The 25,490-nt window shown below is 32.5% G+C and overlaps 1 protein-coding gene across 47 annotated transcripts in view; it reads left to right on the forward strand.

Moving 5' to 3' along the window:
* The first annotated feature begins 5,219 nt into the window (after nucleotides 1-5,219).
* The window catches only part of LOC117928092 (putative disease resistance protein RGA3), a 30,055-nt gene continuing 9,784 nt past the window's right edge, over nucleotides 5,220-25,490 (forward strand). For 12 of the 47 annotated variants that reach the window (XM_034847893.1, XM_034847899.1, XM_034847902.1 and 9 more), the window contains exons 1-3: nucleotides 5,220-5,746; nucleotides 6,884-7,055; nucleotides 7,216-7,354. Coding sequence is in view for 6 of the 47 variants with exons in the window: in XM_034847908.1 (XP_034703799.1) it covers nucleotides 11,268-13,364 (2,097 nt within the window). In the remaining 41 variants the exon portion in view is untranslated. The other 35 variants (XR_004653485.1, XR_004653489.1, XR_004653484.1 and 32 more) reach the window with 25 other exon arrangements.

Raw genomic sequence — 25,490 nt, forward strand, 5'->3', positions numbered from 1 at the left:
TTTAATGCACTTCTATATACTATTTATAAAAGTTAAAAAAAAAAAATCAACTATATTTTTAATTTTTATTAATATTAGACAGTTTTAGTGATTACATAAAAAAATGGGCCTTTTTATGTGAATGCTTAAAAAGACACTAGTACTTCCAATATTGTTTCCATTTTGTCCATTTGAACAATTTGTGCATCTTGATTGTTTTAAGGGTTATATAATTTTATTTTTTATTAATTTTGAGAGTAGTTTTTATAAAAAAAAAAAATACTTTTAATTTATTGTATTTTTATTAATAACATTTTCATTGAAACGTTTGTCAAGAGATCAGTAACGCTTTGATATAAATTTCTTTCTATAATAGTTTTAGTAACATATTATGTAAGAAAAATCATATTTTAAAGAAATACATAGTAAATGCTAGTTTAAGAATGAAAAGATTCTTTAACTTTATGAAACAATTTTCATAACTTTGTTAAAACATGCTTTTTGAGTATTTAGAAATACTTTAATCCTATCAGAATGAGCAACAAAAATGTTTTTATGTACCGTTCTAGCTATTAATTAAACAATTTTCTATTAATCTATTAAAAAAAAAGTAGATGAATGAGATATTAGAAAAATGTATACATGCATTTCATGAGTTTTTCCTAATCATTAAATCAAGTCTTTCGAAAGCTAATATGAAAAGGATAAGAAGTAGGGTTACCTCCTTTTCAATATCTTCAAATCACTTCAAATCATACAAGAAGGGTAGAGACCTACACTACATAAATAGTCAACTTACATACCATCAAGGTTTGAAAAAAATGGTGCAGATGGTCGGACAACCATCAATATGGACATGACTAAAGCAAATTGATTTACTTTTTTATAAACTTACCCGAAATCTCTTTCACTAATTTTTTACTCATAGAAGATATTCAATCATTCTACTTTTTTTTTCCTCATGTTTAGGTGTTAATATTTATCTTCTATTTTCTCTACATTAAATCTTATGGTATACTTAATTAATTCACTCTCATATACGGATACTATTAAAATATGATCATATGCGCTAAAATTAAATCATTATATGGTTTGAACAATTAATTAAAAATTCTTTCACTACCACTTCATCAAGACAAGCATACATGTAAATCTCATTCCTCTATTTTTCTTTTACAACTTAGCTTTGGTTAACAATGTCAACTTTTACAAAGTTCAAATAAAACAATTTTTCCCTTTCTCTTTTCTTTCAACCCCCATCTAGTTATACAAGAAAAGTAGGGCTTGTGTGGCTTGAAAAAAGATTGATGCCTCCATAATTTATGAATATCTTAATGATTTCATAATCATATGGTTACCACTATATATTAATCATAATAAATAGTGGATTGATTTTGGATTTTAGGAGAAAAAAGAGACAACAGCCTTAGTATAACTTAATTTACTATTGAACCAAAGAAATTATTTGTAAGATCAAAGGAACCGATGGGTATATGGACATAAAGATTAGGTTAAGGTTCATTGACCATTCTTCTCGCTTCTCTATCATTATCTGTTCATGGGGCCCTTGCATCCAATCTCTTACTTTTCTTTGTTTCTTTCTTCTTATTATAAATCATGAGGCCTTTGCATCCAAGCTCTTGCTTTTCTTTGTTTCTTTTTCTTCCTACAAATTGCCTACATTTAGTTTCATTTCAACATGCTTCTATTTTTTAAATGTTTTTTCAATCATATTTATAGTTTTTGTAAATATTAAACTTGTTTGGTTGTTTTAGTTTTATTTCTTGCTTTTTTTTATATAAAAAAAAACATATTTAGTATTTATATAACAAGAACTAAAAGTAAACTTCTTGGATGATCTTTTGAACATTTTCAATGAGTTTTGGATGTTGATATATTTAGAAAAAAAAATGTTGGTGGTTATGAGTGTTAATATTAAAGGTTTGATATCATTTACCTTCTTCTTAATACTTTTTTTTTTAATCTAAAGACCTATAAAAAAAATTAATTAAAAAAAAAAAAAAAACCTTTTGTTCTTTTTATACATTACACCAAAATTTTAAAAGCAAACTTTGGCACCATTCAATTATTTTGAAAAAATATCCAACATTTTGGATATTCCTTTTTGGTAAATCCATCTTAAATCTAATCCCATCTTCCAAGACAATCATCTTATTCAATGATTCCTATCAAAGAGCCCATATATTTGTATCTTTTTGTAGGATAAAACAAATATAAAGCCTTGAGATTTGCAAACTTTGGCAACCATCTAATTGCTTAAACACAAATATTATAAGCTTAATTATTATTTTGAGGGTCCAAATTTCAAGAATGGTTCTTTGCTTTTTAATTGGGTAGGTGGAATGGTGGAAGTAATTATTATTTTGAGGATCCAAATTTGAAGATTGGTTCTTTGCTTTTTAATTGGGTAGGTGGGATGGTGGATGTAATTATTATTTCGAGGATCCAAATGCGGAATGACTCATTTTTTTTGTCCCCATTCAAGTTTTCAACACCTAATATTAAAAAGTTGGTACATTATTTTTTTCCAACTACACCCACTTGTAATATTTTTTTCCCGAATCAAATCAATTTCTTTCTTTAATTTCTTTTCTTTTGGCATTTGCTTTTGCTGTCAAATTCTTTCAAGGTTCCTGAAATACCCTCTTCTGTTTTCACATTTCTACTATACGGTAAGCATGAGCTTAATATTGGACAAGGATAAAACAGTAATTAAAGCTGGAGGAACTCTTCTTCTTTCCCAACTTCATGTTTCTACACAGCAGAGGCTTTGAGAGTGCAAAGAGTTTCCCAACAAAAGCTTGATCCCGAGATTCCTTTCAAAATTATGCTTAAAACAACACCATTTACTTTCAATATGTTTCCATTTTGTCCATTAGAACAATTCATCCATCTTGACTGTTGTACGGGGTATGTACATAACTTTATTTCTTTTATTAATTTGAGAAAATTTTCATAAAAATATTTTAGTATTTATATTTTTATTAATGACAATTTCATAAAAATATTTGTCAAGAGATCAAGTGAGACTCAGATATAAATTTCTTTTCATAGTATTTTTAGCATTATATTATCTAAGACAAATAATATTTTAAAGAAATACATGTTAAATGATAGTTTAGATATCAAAAGATTCTTTAATTCTATGAAGCATTTTTCGTAACTTTGTTAAGCATAATTTGAGGATCAAGTACTTTAATCCCACCAAAATGAGTCTTTAAAATGTTTTATGTACCATTCTAGCTATTAAATATGTTTTCATTAATCTATTAAAAACCTAGATCAATTAGATTTAGAAAAATGTAAGCATTTCATTAGTCTTTGCTCACTCACAAACTAAGGTTGTGTTTGTTTTTTTGGTTTTTTGGTGAAAGCAATTTATTTTCAGAATTTAGATCGTTTGTTTTTCTATTTTTCATAACTTATTACAAATTTTTTACTAAATAGAAAAAGCGAAAATATATAACTTTTTCTAAATAAAAAAAATAACATATTAGTTTTCTTTATTTTTTAATACTTAATAGAAATAAAATACTACAAAACAAACAACATAATATTTAACACTATTAAGTATTAAAGTTCTATTTAGAATTAAGTAAAAAAACAAGAACCCTCTAAGTCTTTCGAAGTCTTTTATTTAATATCTTCAATCATACAAAAAGAGTAGGACCTACATTACATAAACAATCAACTTATATACCATCAAGGTTTAGAAAAAATAATTCAAATAGTCGGAAAACCATCAATGTGAATATGACTAAAGCATTTTGATTTATTGTTTTATAAACTTATATGGGAGTCTATTTCACTAATTGTTTTAATCATGGAAGATACTCCATCGTTATACTTTTTTCTCGTATTTAGATTCTAATATTTATCTTCTCTTTTCTTGATATTCAATCTTAGGTATACTTAATTAATTCACTCTCGTACATGGATACAAGAATGAAGAGAGGCACCAAAGTTAAATTACCATATGGTTTGAACAATTAAAAATTCTTTCTCTACCATTTCACTAAGACAAGCAAGTATGAAAATTTCACAGCTTTATCTCCTAAATTTTCATCTTTCTTTTATAAGTTATCTCGGGCCAACGATGATAATTTTTCTAGAGTTTAAAAAAATAATAATAATTAAAGAATACAAAAAAAAATTTTAAATTAAATTTATAGAAGTTCAATTTATTTAATAAAAAGTTTAATTTATAAATAAATTTACTTCCAACACCTATTAGGAGGATGTTACAATTTAAAATTTTATTAGTTCAACTTCTGTTAATGTTATTATTATAATAAAGATGAAACATTAGAATAAAAATTGAAGTTGAGGGAACGTCGGATTTTGAATAGAGCACTCCAAAATATTAAAGTGAGAATTAATTAAGAGCTTTCTTAAAGAAAACGTTGGTTAGCATATACTAATTTTAATTGAGTGTAGCTTCTATTATATATTTAATATTTTTATATTTAAAATTTTGTTTTTACGTTGCTGCAATTAAAAGGTTTTTTTTATTGTTTTTTTCTTTTTTAGAGTTTTACAACTGTAACTCTTCTAATTTTTATTAGTAGATTATTGAGTGTTGATGTATTTCATGGATGTAGGGATCACATTAATCGTTGAACCACGTTAAAAATTTTATTTATTTTTTATTTTCTATGTGTGTGTACGTGATTTGATTAACACATCTGACATACTGTTCCACAAAAACATTGAATAGGTGCCCTAAAAGAGTTCAAGGAAGACCCCCACAAGCTTAGAGGGTTGGAGTCGTGGGAAGCCTAACATTACAATATAAGATTGTTTAGTTGTATATTCTATACTTATATATTTGGTGCATTATAAAATAAAATAAAAATTGATAATAGGTGAAAATTTAATTTTTATTGATTATAATTGGGTGACAAAAGACTATAATGTATATAATTCATAAATCAATAAATCAAGACTAAAGCAACTTGATTAATTATTTTATGGACCCATGTGGGAGCCCTTTTCGTTAATGGTTTTACTCATAAAAGAAATTCAATAATTCTACCATTTTCTCATGCTTGGGTTTTAACATTTTATAGAACTATTTTAATTCAGTGTAGCTTCTATAAATAATTGATTTATTGAGTAGTTTTAAAACTCTAGTTGAGATGTTGAAGTAAAGTCAGTTTTGAAAATATTGGGCCCATTAACAGCTGGACCGAATAATTTTCAAACCTAAAGTCAGTGCGGACAGCAATAAAGCAATTTGATTGCTTGTTGTGCAGACACACCCATGTGACACTGCCTTTCCCTGATTGCTTTATTCATTCAAGATATGCCAAAAGCATACATTGTATTTTTTTACTTTTTCTTTCATTGTTTCAATATTAATCGACAATTCTTCTCAATAATTTGTGGGAGTTCTTGAAGAACCCTTCTTCTTTTTTGTAATTTCATTGTGAGCAAAGGTGATATTTTGATTGTAGAAGGGTGAACAAGTAATTAGACCCATCTCATATAATTAAGAGCAAGTTTTGAGAGTGCAGAGGCCTTCACATCTCTCTGGGTTTTCCTCATTGTATGTTTCTGAGTCTTTGAATTCTTCATTTCCAAAGAAAAGATGGTTGTGGTGGAGGCCATTCTGTCGTCCGTGTTTGAGGTGGTGCTGGACAAGCTGGTGGCTACCCCTTTGTTAGAGTATGCACGTCTCATATAAAATTCAATGCTTGAGGGTGTATGTCTTGCTTTTATCTGCGCTCATTACTTATTCATTCAGGTACTTTTCTGCTTATATTTTTTATGCAATCAATACACACCAATTTTGTGTTTATCAATGCTCTTGAATTGAATTTTAATCCGACCATTCTTCTTCTTCTTTTAGAAAATAATTGCCTACAATTAAAATTAAGATTGATTTTTAACACATCAATCAAGAAATCAAGTCAGGGTATAATTTAAAATTGACACCTTGAAAATTTTCATGAAGATAGTTTGTGTTTGGCTTCAATACATGACAATTGCTAACTGCTCGAGGATCAAATTCTATAAGATTTAGGTTTCATTTTAATGCACTTCTATATACTATTTATAAAAGTTAAAAAAAAAAAAATCAACTATATTTTTAATTTTATTAATATTAGACAGTTTTAGTGATTACACAAAAAAAAAAATGAAAAAAGAACTATTTGGGTGATTTTTTTTTATGGTTTTGGGATTTGCAATTATTTTTCCATTTTCATAGATTTGGGAAAAAGGTTTTAAACGCGTGTGAGATGTGGATGTTAGTTTCATAGTCTAATTAGAAATCAATACATTTTTTACAGATTTATTTTTTAAAAACTTTTGTCATGAAAATTTAAAAATAAAAACTAGCTACTAAGCATGATTTTCAAAATTGTTTTCAATTTTTTTATTTTAAAACAAAATTTGAAAGGTGGACTCAAACATACTTTACATGTGTTATTTTTTGTTAAGGAGCAAGATATGCATATTTAGCTTAAATCTTAAAAGTCTAAACTTTTAGAAAAATTGGTAATTCAGATATGAATCCAAATTCTATTTATCTCTCCACGTGCGGGTATGGGGCTACATATGAAGGACCTTCCTTGGAAGGGTGTTAAGGAGCATTACACGTATATTGAACGGAGGAAAAATTGGTAGTTCAATGTTTTTCATGGTTTTCATTATCCTATTTAATCTAGAACCAATGTATTTGACATTAAAACTTACGACTGAATCTTTTATATTAATTTTCAAAGAGGGATTGTGGTTGTATTAGACCATATGAATGCATTTGGATGGACTTAAGAAGAGGTGCTTAGGAGCGATTCTGCATATTGGATTTCCTCACCAGTGTTATTGAAGAGGTTCTTGAACCTTCTGAGTTAATATATTGCTGTTTGTTTTCTGGAAGGTGCAGTGAAACAGAGGGAACAAATGGAAGATTCTGTTCAGTAAGGTTTACGTACTCAAATCATCCGTTCACGAATATTACAGTTCAGACTCTATGGTATATTCAGATGTAATGGAGGGTTCAACAAAATGTGTTCATAGCTGCAGGGGTCCTGTTTTCAGTTAAGCACAAGGTACTTTTTCTACAGTTTTATTTTTTTTAAGTATCAATTTTTGTTTCTTATGGAAAGAATTCGCATTATATGAATTTCAATTGGATTCATTTATACCCATTACTAGGAATGATCACAACACCTTAATGCTCGTCTATCATTGGTTATGTTGGAGTTTCAGCTATTGTTGAGGACTGTACTTTGGTTGAGAATTCTCAGTGACAACATCATGGACATCCATTCCATGATTTTGCTCCAATGGATTGCCTTTTAACTTACCACAGCAGCTATTAAAGGACTGTAGCTTCACCAGTCAGCAGGTATTAGTGCTTCTTTAAGTTCTTTTGACTCACATAATCTTGGAGTTTCAATAATCCTCCTCTGTTTATTTAAAAAGGAAAAAAACATATTTCATTTTATAAGGTCATATGCAATGAAAATAGGAATTATGTCATGATTCAAAAACAAAGAAGAGGGTTAGAAAATAACCAAAGAAATTTAAAAAGAGAAGGAACCACAAACTTTTAATTCATAAATTTAAAACCATCCATAATAGGAAGTAAACTGGAAACATAAAACAAATTTGAAAATTTACATAGTTTAAAAACCATCCATCATAGGAGGTATATCATAAAATATAGATATATAAGAAGAAATATCTTACAATGGGAGGAAAGCTTTGAAGAAAGTTTGGGGCTTGAAAGACTTACATGTTGAGAAAGAAAGAAGAGAGAAGGGAGAACATAAGCTCGGGAGAGAAAATGGAAAATTCAAGATGCTTAAAAATGAGGATCAAGCCTTCTTAAATAGTCAAATATATATATATAATCTTGTTGCAATGTAAGTTATTAAATAATGTTATGGATAATCAATATTCCGACCCTACTCTCTGACGGTCTATCTTGTGAATGCTCAAAAAGACACCATTTGCTTCCAGTATTATTTCCATTAATTTTGTATATTTGAACTATTTGTGCATCTTGGTTGTTTTTTTTTTAGAGTAGTTTTGGTAAAAAAAAAAAATACTTTTAATTTATAGGTTATTTGATTAAAAGGGTTAATGAAAATCAAATTTTGGAAATCTAACATTTCATCATTTTTTTACCTTATTTTTGATAAAAATATCCTCATTATTTTCTCATAAAAATTAAACTTTTTTTAAAACTTATATGTAAAGATCTGAAATGATTAAGAATATTTATATAAAAAATGAGTTACTCTTAAAGTAAAAACATAGGAGGGGTTGAATTCACAAATATGAGGAATATTTCATCCATTTTTACTAATTAATTCTTAATTTATTATATTTTTATTAACAACATTTTATCAAAAGATTAAACGATACTCAAATTTTTTTAGTATTTTTAGCAATATATTATCTAAAAAAATAATTCTTTAAAGAAACACATATTAAATTCTAGTTTAAGAATCAAGAGATTTTTTAGTTTTATGAAGTGATTTTCATAAATTTTTTAAACATACTTTTGAGCATTAAAAAGTACTTTAATCCCATTAGAATGAGTCTCAAACAAGTTAAACATATTTATGTACCATTTTAGATATTAAATATATTTTTATTAATTTATTAAAAAACCTAGTTGAATAATATATTAGAAAAAATGTATACATTTCATGACCTTTTCCCCCGCTCAAGCAAAGCCTTTTGAACTTTCAAAAACATTTTATTAAATATGAGAAAGATATGGGGTCACTTTACATGTGGCCCAATAGAAAACAAAAACACAAAGGAAAGAAGTAGGGTCACCGCTTTTTTAATATCTTCATATCATACAAGAAGAGTAGGACCTACATTGCAGAAAAATTTGATTTCTATACCATCAATGTTTGAAAAAAGTGGTTGGGATAGCTGGACAACCATTAGAGATGTTGAAGTAAAGTCAGTATTGAAAAAATTGGCCCCATTAACAGCTGGACCGAATAATTTTCAAACCTAAAGTCAGTGTGGACAGCAATAAAGCAATTTGATTGCTTGTTGTGCAGAGTCTGCAGACACGCCCATGTGACAATGCCTTTCCCTGATTGCTTTATTCATTCAAGATATGCCAAAAGCATGCATTGTATTTTTTTGCTTTTCCTTTTTCTTTTTTCTTTCATTGTTTCAATATTAATCGACAATTCTTCTCAATAATTTGTGGAAGTTCTTAAAGAACCCTTCTTCTTTTTTGTAATTTCATTGTGAGCAAAGGTGATATTTTCATTGTAGAAGGGTGAACAAGTAATTAGACTCATCTCATATAATTAAGAGCAAGTTTTGAGAGTGCAGAGGCCTTCACATCTCTCTGGGTTTTCCTCATTGTATGTTTCTGAGTCTTTGAATCCTTCATTTCCAAAGAAAAGATGGTTGTGGTGGAGGCGTTTCTGTCGGCTTTGTTTGAGATACTGTTGAACAAGTTGGTGGCTGACCCTGTGTTAGAGTATGCACGCCGGCTCAAAGTTGACAGGGCGGTGCTCCAGGGATGGACGAACACTTTGCTGCATCTCCAAGCAGTGTTGCATGATGCTGAGCAAAGGCAGATTCGGGAGGAAGCGGTGAAGAGGTGGCTGGACGATCTCAAAGCTTTAGCTTACGACATTGAAGATGTCCTTGACCAGTTTGAAGCTGATGCTAAGGGGCCCAGTTTGGTACAAGGACCTCAAACCAGCAGCAGCAGCGGCGGCGGCAAGGAATGGAAGCTCATCCCCTCTTTTCATCCTAGCGGTGTGAATTCCAAAAAGGAGATTGGTGATAAAATAAAGACAATCACACAGGAGCTAGAGGCCATTGTAAAAAGAAAGTCTTTCCTTCTTTTGAGTGAGAGTGTTGGAGGGATGGCATCAGTAACTGATCAACGAAGGCTGACTAGTTTCTCGGTAGATGAGGCTGAGGTTTATGGCAGGGGTGGTGATAAGGAGAAGATCATAGAATTGTTGCTGTCTGATGAACTGGCTACTGCTGATAAAGTTCAGGTGATTCCAATTGTTGGTATGGGTGGGGTTGGAAAAACAACCCTCGCTAAAATCATCTATAACGATGACAGGATGCAGGACAAGTTCCATTGCCGAGTCTGGGTGTGCGTGTCTGATCAATTCGATTTGATAGGAATAACAAAATCAATTTTAGAGTTAGTCTCTGGCCATTCACCCCATTCTGAAAACTTGTCATTGCTGCAAGCTAGTTTGCAGAAAGAGTTGAATGGAAAAAGGTTTTTCCTTGTGCTGGATGATATATGGAATGAGAACCCCAATATCTGGAGTACCTTACAAGCTCCACTCAAAGCTGGAGCACAAGGCAGCGTAATCATAGTAACCACTCGCAATGAACAAGTGGCATCAATTATGCGAACTGCTTCTTCTTATCCCCTTAGCGAACTGTCAGATGAACTTTGCTGGTCACTATTTTCACATTGTGCCTTCCAAAATATAACTCCAGATGCAATAAAAAATTTGGAACCTATTGGTCGGAAAATAATACAGAAATGCAAAGGTTTGCCCTTGGCAGCAAAAACGCTAGGAGGTTTATTGCGCTCTGAACAAGATGAGAATGCTTGGAAGAATATGCTGAATAATGAAATATGGGATTTATCACCGGAAGAGAGTGACATTCTTCCAGCTCTACGCTTGAGCTATCATTATCTCCCCACAAAAGTAAAGCAGTGCTTTGCATATTGCTCCATCTTTCCCAAGGATTATAAATATCAAAAGGAGGAGTTAATTTTGTTATGGGCGGCACAAGGTTTTGTGGGTGGCTTCAAAGGAGAGGAGATGATGGAAGATGGTGAAAAATGTTTTCGGAACCTATTGTCAAGGTCATTCTTTCAACAATCAAGTCAAAATAAGTCATTGTTTGTGATGCATGATTTGATTCATGATTTGGCCCAATTTGTATCCAGAGAATTTTGTTTCAGATTGGAAGTGGGAAAGCAAAAAAACTTTTCAAAGAGGGCTCGACATTTGTCATACATCCGTGAAAAATACGATGTCTCCAAGAAATTTGATCCCCTTCATGAGGTTGATAAGTTACGGACCTTCCTACCATTAGGTCGGGGTGGTGGTTGTCACTTAGCTGATAAAGTTCTACGTGATCTATTGCCAAAATTCAGATGTTTGCGGGTTTTATCCTTGTCTGCCTATAATATCACTCATTTGCCTGCTGATTTATTTCAAAATTTGAAGCATTTGCGGTATTTGAACCTTTCTAGCACCAAAATACAAAAGTTACCTAAATCCATAGGTATGCTTTGCAATTTGCAATCACTGATGTTGTCAGATTGTCATGGGATTACCGAGCTGCCTCCTGAAATCGAAAACCTCATCCACCTACATCATTTGCATATTTCTGTAACCAGATTAGAAGGGATGCCAACAGGAATCAATAAACTAAAAGATCTTCGAAGATTGACTGCTTTTGTTGTTGGCAAGCATAGTGGTGCAAGAATTACAGAGTTACAAGATCTGTCCCACCTGCGGGGAGCACTCTCCATTTTTAACTTGCAAAATGTGGTGAATGCTACGGATGCTTTAAAAGCTAATTTGAAGAAAAAGGAAGACCTTGATGACTTGGTGTTTGCGTGGAATCCATGTGTGATTGATAGTGATTCGGAGAATCAAACCAGAGTTCTCGAAAATCTTCAGCCTCATACCAAGGTGAAAAGGCTCAACATTCACCACTACTATGGCACAAAATTTCCAAAATGGTTAGGAGATCCTTCATTCATGAATTTAGTTTTCTTACAACTTGGAGATTGTAAAAATTGCTTGTCTTTGCCGCCACTTGGGCAGTTACAATCTCTCAAGGATCTCCAGATTGTGAACATGGGTGGAGTACAAAACATTGGTGCAGATTTCTATGGGAATAATGATTGTGACTCATCTTCAATGAAGCCGTTTGGATCCCTAGAGATTCTGAGGTTTGAAATGATGTTAGAGTGGGAGGAATGGGTTTGTCGTGGAGTTGAATTCTCTTGTTTGAAGGAGCTTTATATCAAGAAATGTCCAAAGCTGAAAAAGGATTTACCCAAACACCTTCCTCAATTAACAAAACTTGAGATTAGTGAATGCGGGCAGCTGGTGTGTTGTCTTCCAATGGCTCCCTCCATTCGTGAATTGAAGTTGAAGGAATGTGATGATGTGGTGGTTAGGAGTGCGAGCAGTCTCACCTCGTTGGCTTCTTTGGATATAAGGAAAGTTTGTAAAATTCCACCCATTCTTCACAGCCTTACCTCTCTTAAAAACTTGAACATCGAGAATTGTGAGAGTCTCGCATCTTTTCCGGAGATGGCGCTGCCACCCATGCTTGAAAGGCTTGAAATCGGAGACTGTCCCACTCTGGAGTCCCTACCAGAGGGAATGATGCAAAATAATACTACTCTCCAACGCTTGGCAATCAGGTTTTGTGTTTCTCTGAGGTCCTTGCCCAGGGACATTGATTCATTGAAGACACTTGTAATCGGCGACTGTATGAAATTGGAGTTAGCACTCCAGGAGGATATGACGCACAACCACTACGCTTCCCTTACCAACTTAACTATATCGGATACTGGTGATTCTTTCACGTCCTTTCCATTAGCCTCCTTCACAAAGCTTGAGGATCTTACTATCACGAATTGTGGAAATCTGGAGTCCCTTTACATTCCAGATGGACTTCACCACGTGGATCTCACATCTCTCCAGTCATTAACTATAGCTGATTGCCCTAATCTGGTATCTTTTCCGCAAGGAGGATTGCCCACTCCTAATCTGACATCTCTTGGGATAATTACGTGCAAGAAGCTTAAGTCACTGCCCCAAGGGATGCACTCCCTCCTTACATCCCTTAAAGAATTGACAATAAAAGATTGTCCAGAAATCGATTCATTTCCAATAGGGGGTTTGCCCACTAATCTATCTCATCTTCGCATCCAGAATTGTAACAAACTCATGGCCTGTCGGATGGAGTGGCGCCTGCAAACGCTTCCCTTTCTTAGCTGGTTAGAGATTGGAGGACTTGAAGAAGAAAGATCGAAGTCATTTCCTGAGGAGCGGTTTCTGCCCTCCACTCTCACCTATCTTTCAATTAAAAATTTTCCAAATCTGAAATCCCTGGACAAGAAGGGCCTTGAGCACCTGACCTCTCTTGAAATTCTGTCGATTAAAGAATGTGAAAAGCTCAAGTCCTTGCCAAAACAGGGGTTGCCCTCCTCCCTTTCTCGTCTTGATATTTGGAAGTGTCCTCTGCTGGAGAAGCGATGCCAAAGGGATAAAGGGAAAAAATGGCCCAACATTTCTCACATTCCCTGCATCGTGATAATTGATGAAATGGGTTTATTATATAAAGAGGTCATCTTGTCATGAGGCACTTGCATCCAAACTCTTGCCTTTCTATGCAATTATTAATTCAGTACGTACTTTCTACTTTTATTTATGTTTTGTGCAATCCACACACACCAAGTTTGTGTATCATTCTCTTCTACCAATCACCTTCCATGGCTGCTCCAGAATTGAAACCAATATTTTAAACTCTAATACAAAATCAAAACAAACTACTACTTGAAAATTACTTTTATTTTTTAATTATATGAATATTAAATGTGTGTAGTAGTTTTAAATTTCTTTCTTTCTTTTTTAAATATCTTTAGTAGTTATATAACAAAAAGGAAAATTGAATTTTAAAGGATTTTTCAATAAATTTTCAGTGATTTTCCCTGATTTTATTATCAAAATTTTTAAATAAAAAGTAAAAATACCCCCCCCCCCCCCCCCCCCCCCCCCAAAATACACCTTTGAAATTATTTTCAAATTAAAAAATTTTAAATCCAAATAAATAAATAAAAAGTGCAAATGAACAATCCTTAATTTTTGTGGGATTTTGTTTTCATGTTTTCTAGTTTTTTTTTTTAAAAAAAATTTATTTGATCAACAACCCTTGTATTTGACTCTTTGAATTTGTGGCGTGTATCTTTTAATGTTAATTTCTTCAAATAGGAGTAGGCTTATATATGTTGTATGTTATTGATATGAAAAAAACTATTAATATGTTTAATTCCTTTGAACCTGAAAACAACTGTACCTATGATCTGTAAGTGAAAAACAAGCCAAACATATTGACTTTGAAACTATAATATTTTGTATGAATTGTCCAAATATATTCATTTAAGGCTTTTCATGAACTCTATGCAGGTTTTTTAATACGATTTTCTAGACAAAATGTTACAGGGCAACAATCAGTTTCTTAGCAGTTTGATGTTATATGTAAGTACATATATACTTGTTCCTTGGTTCTAATTTGGTGGGATATAGATTTTTAAGTTACCTTTGTAAACGATTAGCTCATTCCTAATTCTAATTCCAGTTTCTGTAATCATATTTCAGGGACTGTAAAACTATCCATGTCATGAAGAATTTTTTATGCTTGAGTGCGTATTATCTTGTTATTGATTGAGGGAGCAATTGGAGGGAGCAAATGGAAAGATCTACCTGGTAAAGCCTTTGTAGACAAATCATCCCTTCACAAATATTACAATTCAAATCCTTTGGAGTAGTTAGAAGTGATGAAGCCTTCAAACACAATGTATTCATAGCTACAGAGTGCCCTGTTTTCACATAGGTACAAATTATTCCACAATCCCACTTTCTCAAATGTTCGTTTTTTTTCTTACAACAATAATTCACATATATGAGTTTCAACTAAAGTTAACTTGATTTATATTTCATCTCTAGGAATAAGCAAAAACCTGAATTAACAAATGTGGGAACAATTAGCCAATCTCATTGGTTTGGTTGCTGAGGATCGTCTTCTTTAGAGTTTTGACATTATGCTTGCTCCTGAATTCTCCACGGTGACACCATCAATATCTATTCCTTGACTTTGCTCCATGTGAAAGCTTTCAACTCATTGGATCAACTACTAAAGGATTGTGCTTGTGGGTTCTTCAGCTCAAGTCCTTGCCAAAACAGGGGCTACCCTCCTCCCTTTCTCGTCTTTATATTCCAGGATGTCCTCTGCTGAAGAAGCTATGCCAAAGGTATAAAAGGAAAAATTTGCCCAACATTTCTCACATCCCCTGCATCGTGATACTTGATGAAATTGATTCCTCAATTGAAGAGGTCATCTGGACATGAGGCCCTTGCATCCAAGCTTTTGCCTTTCTCTGCAATTATTGATTCAGTAAGTATTTTCTGCTTTTATTTACTTTTGTGCAATCCATGCACACCGAGTTTGTGAATCATTCTCTTTTACCAATCAATTCCATCTCACCATAGACCTTCCATGGCTGCTCCAGAATTGAAACCAGTATTTTAAACTCTAATACAAAAACAAAGCAAAGTGCTGCTGCTTGAAAATTAGTTTTATTTTTTAATTAAATAAATATTAAATGTGTGTAGTAGTTTTAAATTTCTTTCTTTTTTAAAGATCTTTAGCAGTTATATAACAAAACAAAAAAAGAAAATTTCAAGGATTTTTCAATAATTTTTTTGTGATTTTCTATGATTTATTTTATGTTTACAAAAGAGGCATGTTTTATTGATAAATTTTAAAATAAAAGATCAAAATACCCTACCAAAATACATTTTTGAAATTGTTTTCAAATTAAAATATTATAACTGTATGATAGAAACACCTACCATGGCATCATATTTCATATGGCTTTGAAATTATCTACAGGTAGAAATTGGACGAGTAGGACTTTGCATTTTTAGTTAGCTCCTTCTGTCATCAAAATGATTTGTATATTTTTCAATCTACAGACTCAGGAGAAGAGTATGCAAATAGATTTCTGTCGCCTTCCTAAGTTCTCTTGTTGCCATTAAACTATGTAAGTTCCTCTGACTTTCGATAACTTAAGATGGGAATAACTTCAATGGATGTACTGCATGCCAAAAACTCCAGTCCACATTGAACTCTTAAGGGTGAATATCCATGCTAAGTAGATAGTTGGTGAATTGTATATAGATATTTGTCTAAATGGCTTAATTTATTCATAGAGCAAGAAGTTACATTTATTAAACAAGAGCATAAAGGAAGTAAGAAGAAAAGTTAAGAACTATGGCCATGAAGGTTAGATCAGCTTGCTAAGTTGGTATAAATACAGAAAGCAACAGACTTCACCTATTACTGATCAAATAACTGAGAGACATATCCTAGCAAGAAAAAAATTGTATAATATTTAACATATTGAAACCACCTTTGCTGGGTTTTCTAGACCTTCAACATTCAAAGGAAAAAACAATCAAGACTTTAATGCTTCTATATTTTAATGATTAAAAAGTTTAAGTTTTAGAAAATCATAGAAGATGTTGTCAGATGTAGTTTTTGATGTAGTTTATCAAATGGGCTGTCAACAAAACCCTTAGAAATGGAAATTAGAGGTTAATCTGAACTTTCAAATCTAGTTATTTTTTCACTTCAAAATTGAATATAAAATTTAGTTAATGAACAAATTGCATTTCAATATTGCAGGCTTATAGTGTAAGTGCCAACTTGGTGGCTATCAGAAAAGCTTTCAATACTACCATATCTGTTCTATTTTGCTGGGGTTTTATGTCTGACCATGTGCTGGAAGAGAATAAAAACTTTCTCCAAGCCCTTTCAAAGTTGGGCTTTCCTACAGAACTATGGAGGTAATGTATCCCAGAATTGTAATTGTTTACTTCATTTGCATTTCCATGCTTTTATTGATGATTTCTCCTTTCAAATAGCCTTTTGACTTTTCCTCTGTCTTGCATGGCACTCGGGTATGCTGTTTGTCTTGGAAAGAGTTCTGGAATGGTAAAAGGATTCCCTACTTGGTTGGTGCGTTCATTAAATGAAATGTAACTAGATAAGATACACATCTGTCATGACATCAATACTCATATGTTTCTAAAATTATCTACAGGCTGATGTTGGATGGGTTTTGAATTTGACCAAAAGTGTTCAAAGGTGTGGTCTCTGATTCAGGCCACTGGATGAGTTGTTAACAAAAACATATCTTGGAAAGTAAAGATTCATGGTACCTTTCAAACCTAATTGTTTCTTCTCATCAAATTGGAGACAAGAGTTTGCTCATTGCATTTCAATGTCACTGGCTTCTGGTGTAAGAGCAATGTTCTTGGCTATCAAAAAGGCTTTACTATCATAGCTGTTCTGTTTTGCTGGAGTTTTATGTTAGACTGCATGCTGCAAGGGGCCAAAACACTCTTCTGACCCCTTTAACAATCCCAGACAGAGTTACCATGATAAGGTAGGGAAGTCCGAATTTGGTACTTAAATTGGTACTTAAATCAATAGGTAGATATTTTATAGATATAGATGGAAAAGGTTTGCCTATTTCTAGTTCACAAAGTTTAAACATCTTCTCTTTCTTGTCCTTTGTTTCAATAGTTTGTGAATTGCAAGTTGATGTTTGTCTTAATAGCTTAATTTTCAGATATTAAAAACTATCCACTGTATTTCTCAAAAATATCTTGACAGAGCTAGAAGTAGGAGAAACTAGAGAGATAGGGGAAGAACCGAAGTCCAGAATTATAGGCATGAGGAGGAGATGAAGCCCTTGTTGGTTTCATATAAAATAACAATGGTAATACTAGAAATACAAAGTTTTATTGGAATTATAAAAGAACTTAGGGAAAAAGATACATCCTTTAGATTTGGAAAGCAATTCCCTACTCTCCAACTTTCGAACTTTTAGTGGTTCACTTCGAAATCAAGCATACGATTTTGGTCACGGACAAGTTAATTACATTTCAATATTGTAGGCTTCTGGTGTAAATACAAATTTCTTGGCTGTCAAATAAGCTTTGCTACTATAATTGATCCATGTCTCTGGAGTTTCATGCCTGACTTTGTGCTGCAGGGGACCAAAACATTCTTCCTGCCCTTTGAAGAAGCCCAAACAGAGTTACCCTGATCAGGTAGGGAAATTAGAGTTTTGAATTGAGTAGCCAACTCTGTTATGCAGCATAAAATCCTCTCCTTTTCAAATCTGCTATACCTTCTTAGGTTATTAAGATGCTTTTTGTGCGATGCATATTTACAGGATGTGAATGAGTGAAGACTTTGGTCCTGAAAAGTGTTGCAAATGTGGTGAAGAATCACTAACACTCTAATTTGGTGGGATATAGATTTCTAAGCCACCTTTGTAAACAATTAACTCCTTCCTAATTCTAATTATTCTGTTTCTGTAATCTTTTGTCAGGGACTATAAAACCGTTCATGTCATGAAGAATTTTCTATGCCTGAGTGCATACTATTTTGTTATTGATATAGGAGGTTCTCCACCAAAAGACTCCAAATGGAAAGATCTACCTGGTAAAGCCTTTGTAGAGAACTTGGTGGCTATCAGAAAAGTTTTCAGTACTACTATAGTTGTTCTTTTTTGTTGGGGTTTTGTCAGACCATGTGCTGTAAGAGAACAAAAACTTTCTCCAACCCCTTTCAGAAGCTTATACCAAACTTGAATAGTCCCCATGGCACAGTAAGGTAGGGAAATGGCTCGCACCTGTGACCTATTTCATACTCATACTAGCTCTTGCTAAAACCATTTTCTTTTTCCTCTTCTACATTCTTAGATCTTTGAATCCTTGATACGTACAGAATCACCGGTGGAGATGTGGTGGGATCAGAACTTGCAATGCTACCTCTGAATATGAAAGAGTAAGGAATGGCAGCATAGCCCTCTCCTTGGTTACCAAGTTCATGTATCAAATCAAGTGGATGATCTCACCACCACCCCGGAAGACTTCATGTTTCACCCAGAACTGTTCGCATGTCCAGTTCTTCGGTCTCTAACTGTAAGCATATGAAAGATGTTTCCCAATATCTATTGTGCTCAAAAGGCATCTTAAGCAAGACCTACAATTTTGTTGCATAGAAAATTAGCTTACTTGGTGTCAGGTCAAGTAAACAGATGTAATTTTTGATGCAGGTCATTGAATGGGTTGCTAACAAAACCCTTAGAAATAGAAATTACAAGTTGATCTGAACTTTCAAAACTAGTTATTTTACTTTGTTAATGGACAAATTGCATTTCAATATTGCAGGCTCGATCTAGTGTAGTGCCAACTTGTTGGCTATAAGAAAAGCTTTCAGTATCACTATAGCTGTTCTATTTTGCTGGGGTTGTCTCGGACCATGTGCTGTAAGAGAACAATAACTTTCTCGAAGCCCTTTCAGAAGCTTATAATAAACCTGAAAAGTTCCCATGGCACAGTAAGGTAAGGAAATGGGATTGCACCTGTGACCTATTTCATACTCACACTAGCTCCCGCTGAAATAATTTTTTTCCTTCTCTACATCATTAGACATTCGAATCCTTGGTACCTACATGGATGAGTAAGTGGAGATTTGGAGGTCTCAAAGGTGAAGCAAACACAGTGCAGAATCAGTAATGTGGTGGGAGCAGAACGTGCAATGCTACAGCTAATTGTGAAGAGTAAGAAATGGCAGCAAAGTCCTCTCCTTGGTTACCAAGTTCATATATCAAATCAACTGGATGATCTCACCTCCACACTGGCAGACTTCTTGTTTCACCCAGAAGGTTTCTCTTACTATTGGTATCAGAACTGTGTACATGTCCAGTTCTTTGGTCTCTTAACTGTAAGCATACAAACAATGTTTCCCAATATCTGTTGTGCTCAAAAGGCATCTACAATTTTGCCGCTTACAAAGTCAGTTTCTTCTTCATGAGGAATGAGATATTTGAAAGTTGTACTGCTTTTACTTGTATTCAATGGAATAAATAACATTTTTTCCCTTCCCCTGCAGCTAATTGAGTTTGTTACTTTTATGAATGGATATAAATAGGCCAAACTACAGAACTTAATTTTAAAAGGGGCTCCTGTAGGCTCATTGCTGATGTTTTTTTCCAGATAGTATTGATCATGATTGCAAAGTTCAACAGTTAAATTCTAGCTTTCAAGGTAGGGGCAAAATCAGCTTCCATCTATGCTCTTGAAATAAAAAATAGTGCTGCAATTTGTTGAAGTGCTTAGTAACTAAAATCAAACAATCTCCAGGTCAAGGAATAATATGAAAATAACGTTAATTGTGCATATATTATATATAGGTAACTATGTCTAAATTGTAATAATGGACTGCCCAATACTTTGATGGATAAGAAAATGGTATTCCTGAATGCATTCAGAGAATATTGGGGGTCATGAAACAGAAAGCATTGCACACCTGAAAAAAGAAGGGTACAGTTCTTATTCTAACTTGCTCATTGATTTGATATATAATTCCTTGGACGTGAAGGTGTATTTGGTTTTCAGAATGCAAAATTTCAATTTGCGTACAAGGCAGATAACCTTGGAACTCATTTCGATTGAAATGGACCTCTGAATGAATGATGTTATCCTTTTTATAGTTTCAATCACTACCCTTGTTTTCAGGTTCTTTATCCAGTTCTCTGGTTTATATATGCTGCTGAATTGCACCCCTTGTGCACTCGGTTACAAATGTAAACTGATCATGCTTGGGCTTTAGCTCTGCTCGGATGAACATCTGGTGGGAGTCCTCCTCGGTCCAGGATAGGGGTGGCTCATGAGCTGAGATTAGCTTCAAAAAACCAGCCCAAACCCTGCCCTAGGGTAGACAGAGCTTGGACTTGGGCTAAAAAAATTTAATGCTGAGGTCAGGCTTGAACTGGCTCACAACCCCAGTAGTTGAGGCTGGTAGTCCATTGTAGCATGGGGCTGAAGAGGAGGCTGATGTGCCCTTCCTTAACCCTGGCCCTTTTTCTCTACTGCAAATGCATACCATATACACGCTCCATGTTACTATACTTCCTATCATAGCCATATGGAAGTGTGGCTATGATATGAGTCATATGACATGGGGTCTCCTTGGATTTCCTTGACGATCTTCAACTATTAGATTGCCTTCCCACACACTTTCCATCACAAAACCCAGTTCAATTTGGCTAGGCAAGTCGGTTACAATTCGCGTAGCCCATTTCTCGAGTCAGGTCACTGGACACAAGCACATGGGTGCAGATGATACTATCATTTTGGTCATCTTGTATGACCCCAAAATTGGTTAAGGTCACTTTCAAAATCTTAAGCATATGAACACTTTTCCCATGGGAGGATCATACCCTTAAAGAAGTTTTTATCATAAAGCTCTCGCTTCCATGGATTCATGCTAATCAAAGGAGAAGATATCAACCAATTTTTAGCTAGCGTCTTCCACCGGTACAAAAGCTAAGAAAATGATACCCTAGAAAACCAAAACTTTCACGCAGAGACCGGCCGACCGACCTACTGATCTATCTTCACTTGTAATCCACAACTGTGACAAACTCATGGCCTGTCGGAAGGAGTGGGGCTTGCAGATGCTTCCCTTTCTTAGAACGTTGTCGATTGAAGGAAATGAGGAAAAAAGATTGGAGTCGTTTCCAGAGGAGTGGTTACTGCCCTCAACTCTTACCTCTCTTGCAATTAAGGGTTTTCCAAATCTGAAATCCCTGGACGATAAGGGGATTCAGCACCTCACCTCTCTTGAAATGCTGGGGATAAAGCGGTGTAATAAACTCAAGTCCTTGCCAAAACAAGGGCTACCCTCATTTCTTTCGTGTCTTTATATTGCTGATTGTCCTCTCAAGCTGCTCTCTTAAACAGGTGACCTACAAAAAGTAGGAAGTACTGCCTTGAAGGTTACATCAGCTTGCTAAGTTGGTATAGCAGCACGATGAACATGAGAAAAATTCAATTTCTCATTTATTTTTTACAATACCATATTCTAAAGAAAATGTCCAAAACATATATAAATTTTTGTCATCCCAAAAGCTAAAATTCATAGCAACATTGAATCGATTAATTTTACCAATATTTATTTATTAACAAAAATTTAAATGATATTTTAAAACTTAATTTCATCAATTTAACATACCCAAAAATATTAAATCCACTAAATTTTGTTCCTACAATTTTCTCAATTTGACCAATTCAAATATTTCATCTCCAATTCATATTCTAATTCTGCCAAAGGCCCATGGAACAAATTCAAGACTTACCCTTGACCTAATTTCAACCTTTAACAACCAATGCTCACTTTTGACTAAATTTTCTAACTTGTTTGACAAAAATTTTAATACTATAAACTGACGTAGACCCCAAATTTTCAGACCTTGTCAATGGGTTTCAAAATGGGTAGGCCTTCTTTTTAAACTATAATACCTGTTATTGAGTTGTTTATTGGCTTAGGCTTTGTTTGGACTTGTCTTTGGTTATTGGGTTAGAGATATATATTGCTTTGGTCTTGCTTTGGGTGTGGCTATGGGCTTGTTTGTTGGGATATTGAATTTATCGACTTAGGCCTACTGGTGAGCTTTTAGTTGGGCTTTTATTTATCGATTCATGTTTATGGGTATTATTATGTTATCTAAAGCTTATTGACATTTGGCCTTTGTTTCTGGGCTTTTTAAGTCTTTGTCTTTGGGTTCGGCTTTCATTTGATTTATAGGTTGTTGCTTTGGACATGAATGTGGAGAAGTGGAGGTCTCAAAGGTGATCCAAATATGGTGCAGAATCACTAATCATTGGAACTAGTGAGGAGTTAGGAATGGCAGCACAGCCCTCCTCTTGGTTTCCAAGTTCATATATCAACCTAAGTGTGGTGGTGTCATCACCACAATGGCCTTTAACACCTGCAGCTGTTGGAAGAAGGTTTCTCCCATTTTTAGTAACAAATTATTTGCATGCACAGAAACAAGAAAATTTAGGCTTTGTTTCACTATGATTTCAATGATCTACAATTTTCTACAAACTTTTTTTTTTTTCTTGTAAAGATATAATGATTCTCTCTTTTTTAGCTAACTTAATTAATATATCTTGAAATTTTACTTATTTAATTTCTTTATTTGTATTGAAGTGCGTGATTTACATTTTGGATTTAAATCCTACAAGTTTCAACTTTTATAAAAATTGATTGTCTTATATAGTATCAGAGTCTTATTTTATCTGCGGTTTCTATACGTGCTTATTTGTCTCTTCATGTGTCTACGTTAGGTCTCAAGTGAAGGAAGGTGTTGAAGTACAAGATATGAGTTTAAGTTTTCAGGAGAATTAGTAGCTTACCCGTTTGTATTTTTATGCATTTGTTGACTATTTCCTATGTCAAAGTAGTTTTAATTCCTTTATAAATTGGATTCATTCTTTTATTGTAAAAATATTTTTTTTTTAAATCTACATGTAAATACTTAAAATAATCAAGGACACTTATGTCAAAAATGAGTTATTTTTCAAGTAAAAACATATTAACTGTTAAATTCACAAATATAAGAATTATTTAATCCATTTTAACCAATTAATTCTTAATTTATTATATTTTTATTGATAACATTTTTATAGAAACATCTTATCAAAAAATTAGGTGATACTCAAATATAAATTTCTTCTTGATAATATTTTTAACAATATATTATCTAAAAAAATAATACTTTAAAGAAACATATATTAAATTCTAGTTTAAGAATCAAAAATTTTTTTTAATCCTTTGAAGTGATTTTCATAAATTTTTTAAACATACTTTTGAGCATTAAAAGGTACTTTAATTTAATCCCACTAGAATGATTCTCAAACAAGTTAAAACAATTTTATTTTTCATTTTAGCTATTAAATATATTTCTATTAATTTATTAAAAACCCTAGATAAATAATATATTAGAAAAATGCTTACATTTCATGAGCTTTTCCTTGCTCAAACCAAAGTCTTTCGAACTTTCAAAAACATTTTATTTAATATGAGAAGGGTATGGGATACCCTACATGCATGTGGTCCAATGAAACAAAAAGAAGTACGATCATCGGCCTCTTTTTCAATATCTTCAAATCATACAAGAAGAGTAGGAACCTACATTGCAGAAAAATTTGACTTCTATATCATCAATGTTTGAAAAAAATGGTTAGAATAGCTAGACAGCCATCAATATCAATAAAACTAAAACAACTTGATTAATTGTTTGATAGACCCATATGGGAGTCCTTTTCATTAATGACTTTGCTCATAGAAGATATTCAATCATTCTACTTTTTTCTCATACTTGGGTTTTAACATTTATCTCCTCTTTTCTCTATGTTAAATCTTATGGTATAATTAATTAATTCACTCTTATATATGGATACAAGTACGATCAAAGGCACTAAAGTAAAACTAATATATGGTTTTAAAAATTAACAATTCCTTCTTTACCGCTTCACCAAGATAAGCATATGTGGAAATTTCACAAATGCCTCATAATTTATGAATATCCTTTATTATTCAAATTCAACATTATCTATAACCATTATATATATATATATATTTAAAATCTTGTTGCAATGTAAGTTTTTAAAGAATATATGTTGTGGAAATCAACATTCCTACCCCACTTTTTGAACCATCCATCGTCTGAATGCTTAAAAAGACAACATTTTCTTCCAATAGTATTTCCATTTGTATATTTGAACTATTTGTGCATTCTGATTGTTTTTCTTAGAGTAGTTTTGGTTAAAAATGATTTTAATTTATGGGTTATTTGATTAAAAGAGTTAATAAAAACTCAATTTTTAGAAATCTTACCTTCCATTTTTTTTTTTTGCCTCATTTTTTTTTTAAATAACATTTCTTTTAAAACTGATATGTAAATACTTAAAATAGTTAAAGATATTTATGTCAAAAAATAGACCAAAAATATAGGAGGGATTAAATTCACAAATATGATGATTATTTCATCATTTTAACTAATTAATTCTTAATTTATTGTATTTTTATTAATAACATTTTTATAGAAAAATTTTGTCAAAAAATCAAGTCATACTCCAATATAAATTTTTGATAGTATTTTTAGTAATATATTATCGAAGAAAAATAATACTTTAAAGAAACGCATATCAAATGCTAATATAAGAATCAAAAGATTTTTTTTTAATTCTATGAAGTGATTTTCATCATTTTTAAAACATACTTTTGAGCATTAAAAAAATATTTTAATCCTGTTAGAATGAATCTAAAAAAAGTTTTTTTTAAAAAAATATGTACCATTTTAGCTATTAAATATATTTCTATTAATTTATTAAAAATCATGGATGAATAATATATTAGAAAAAATGTATATATTTCATGAGTTTTTTCCTACTCAAACCAAAGTCTTTTGAACATTCAAAAACATTTTATTGAATATGAGAAGGATATGGGGTCACTCTACATGTGGCCCGATAGAAAACAAAAACACAAAGAAAAGAAGTAGGGTCACCTCTTTCTTAATATCTTCATATCATACAAGAAGAGTAGGACCTGCATTACAGAAAAATTTGATTTCTTTACCATCAATGTTTGGAAAAAATGGTTGGGATAATTGGACAACCATCGATATCGACAAGACTAAAGCAACTTGATTAATTTTTTTTATGGACCCATGTGGAAGCCCTTTTCGTTAATGGTTTTACTCATAAAAGAAATTCAATAATTCTACCATTTTCTCATGCTTGGGTTTTAACATTTTATAGAACTAATAATTTGTG

Source organism: Vitis riparia, chromosome 13, assembly GCF_004353265.1.
Source record: "Vitis riparia cultivar Riparia Gloire de Montpellier isolate 1030 chromosome 13, EGFV_Vit.rip_1.0, whole genome shotgun sequence".
Taxonomy (NCBI): Eukaryota; Viridiplantae; Streptophyta; class Magnoliopsida; order Vitales; family Vitaceae; genus Vitis; species Vitis riparia.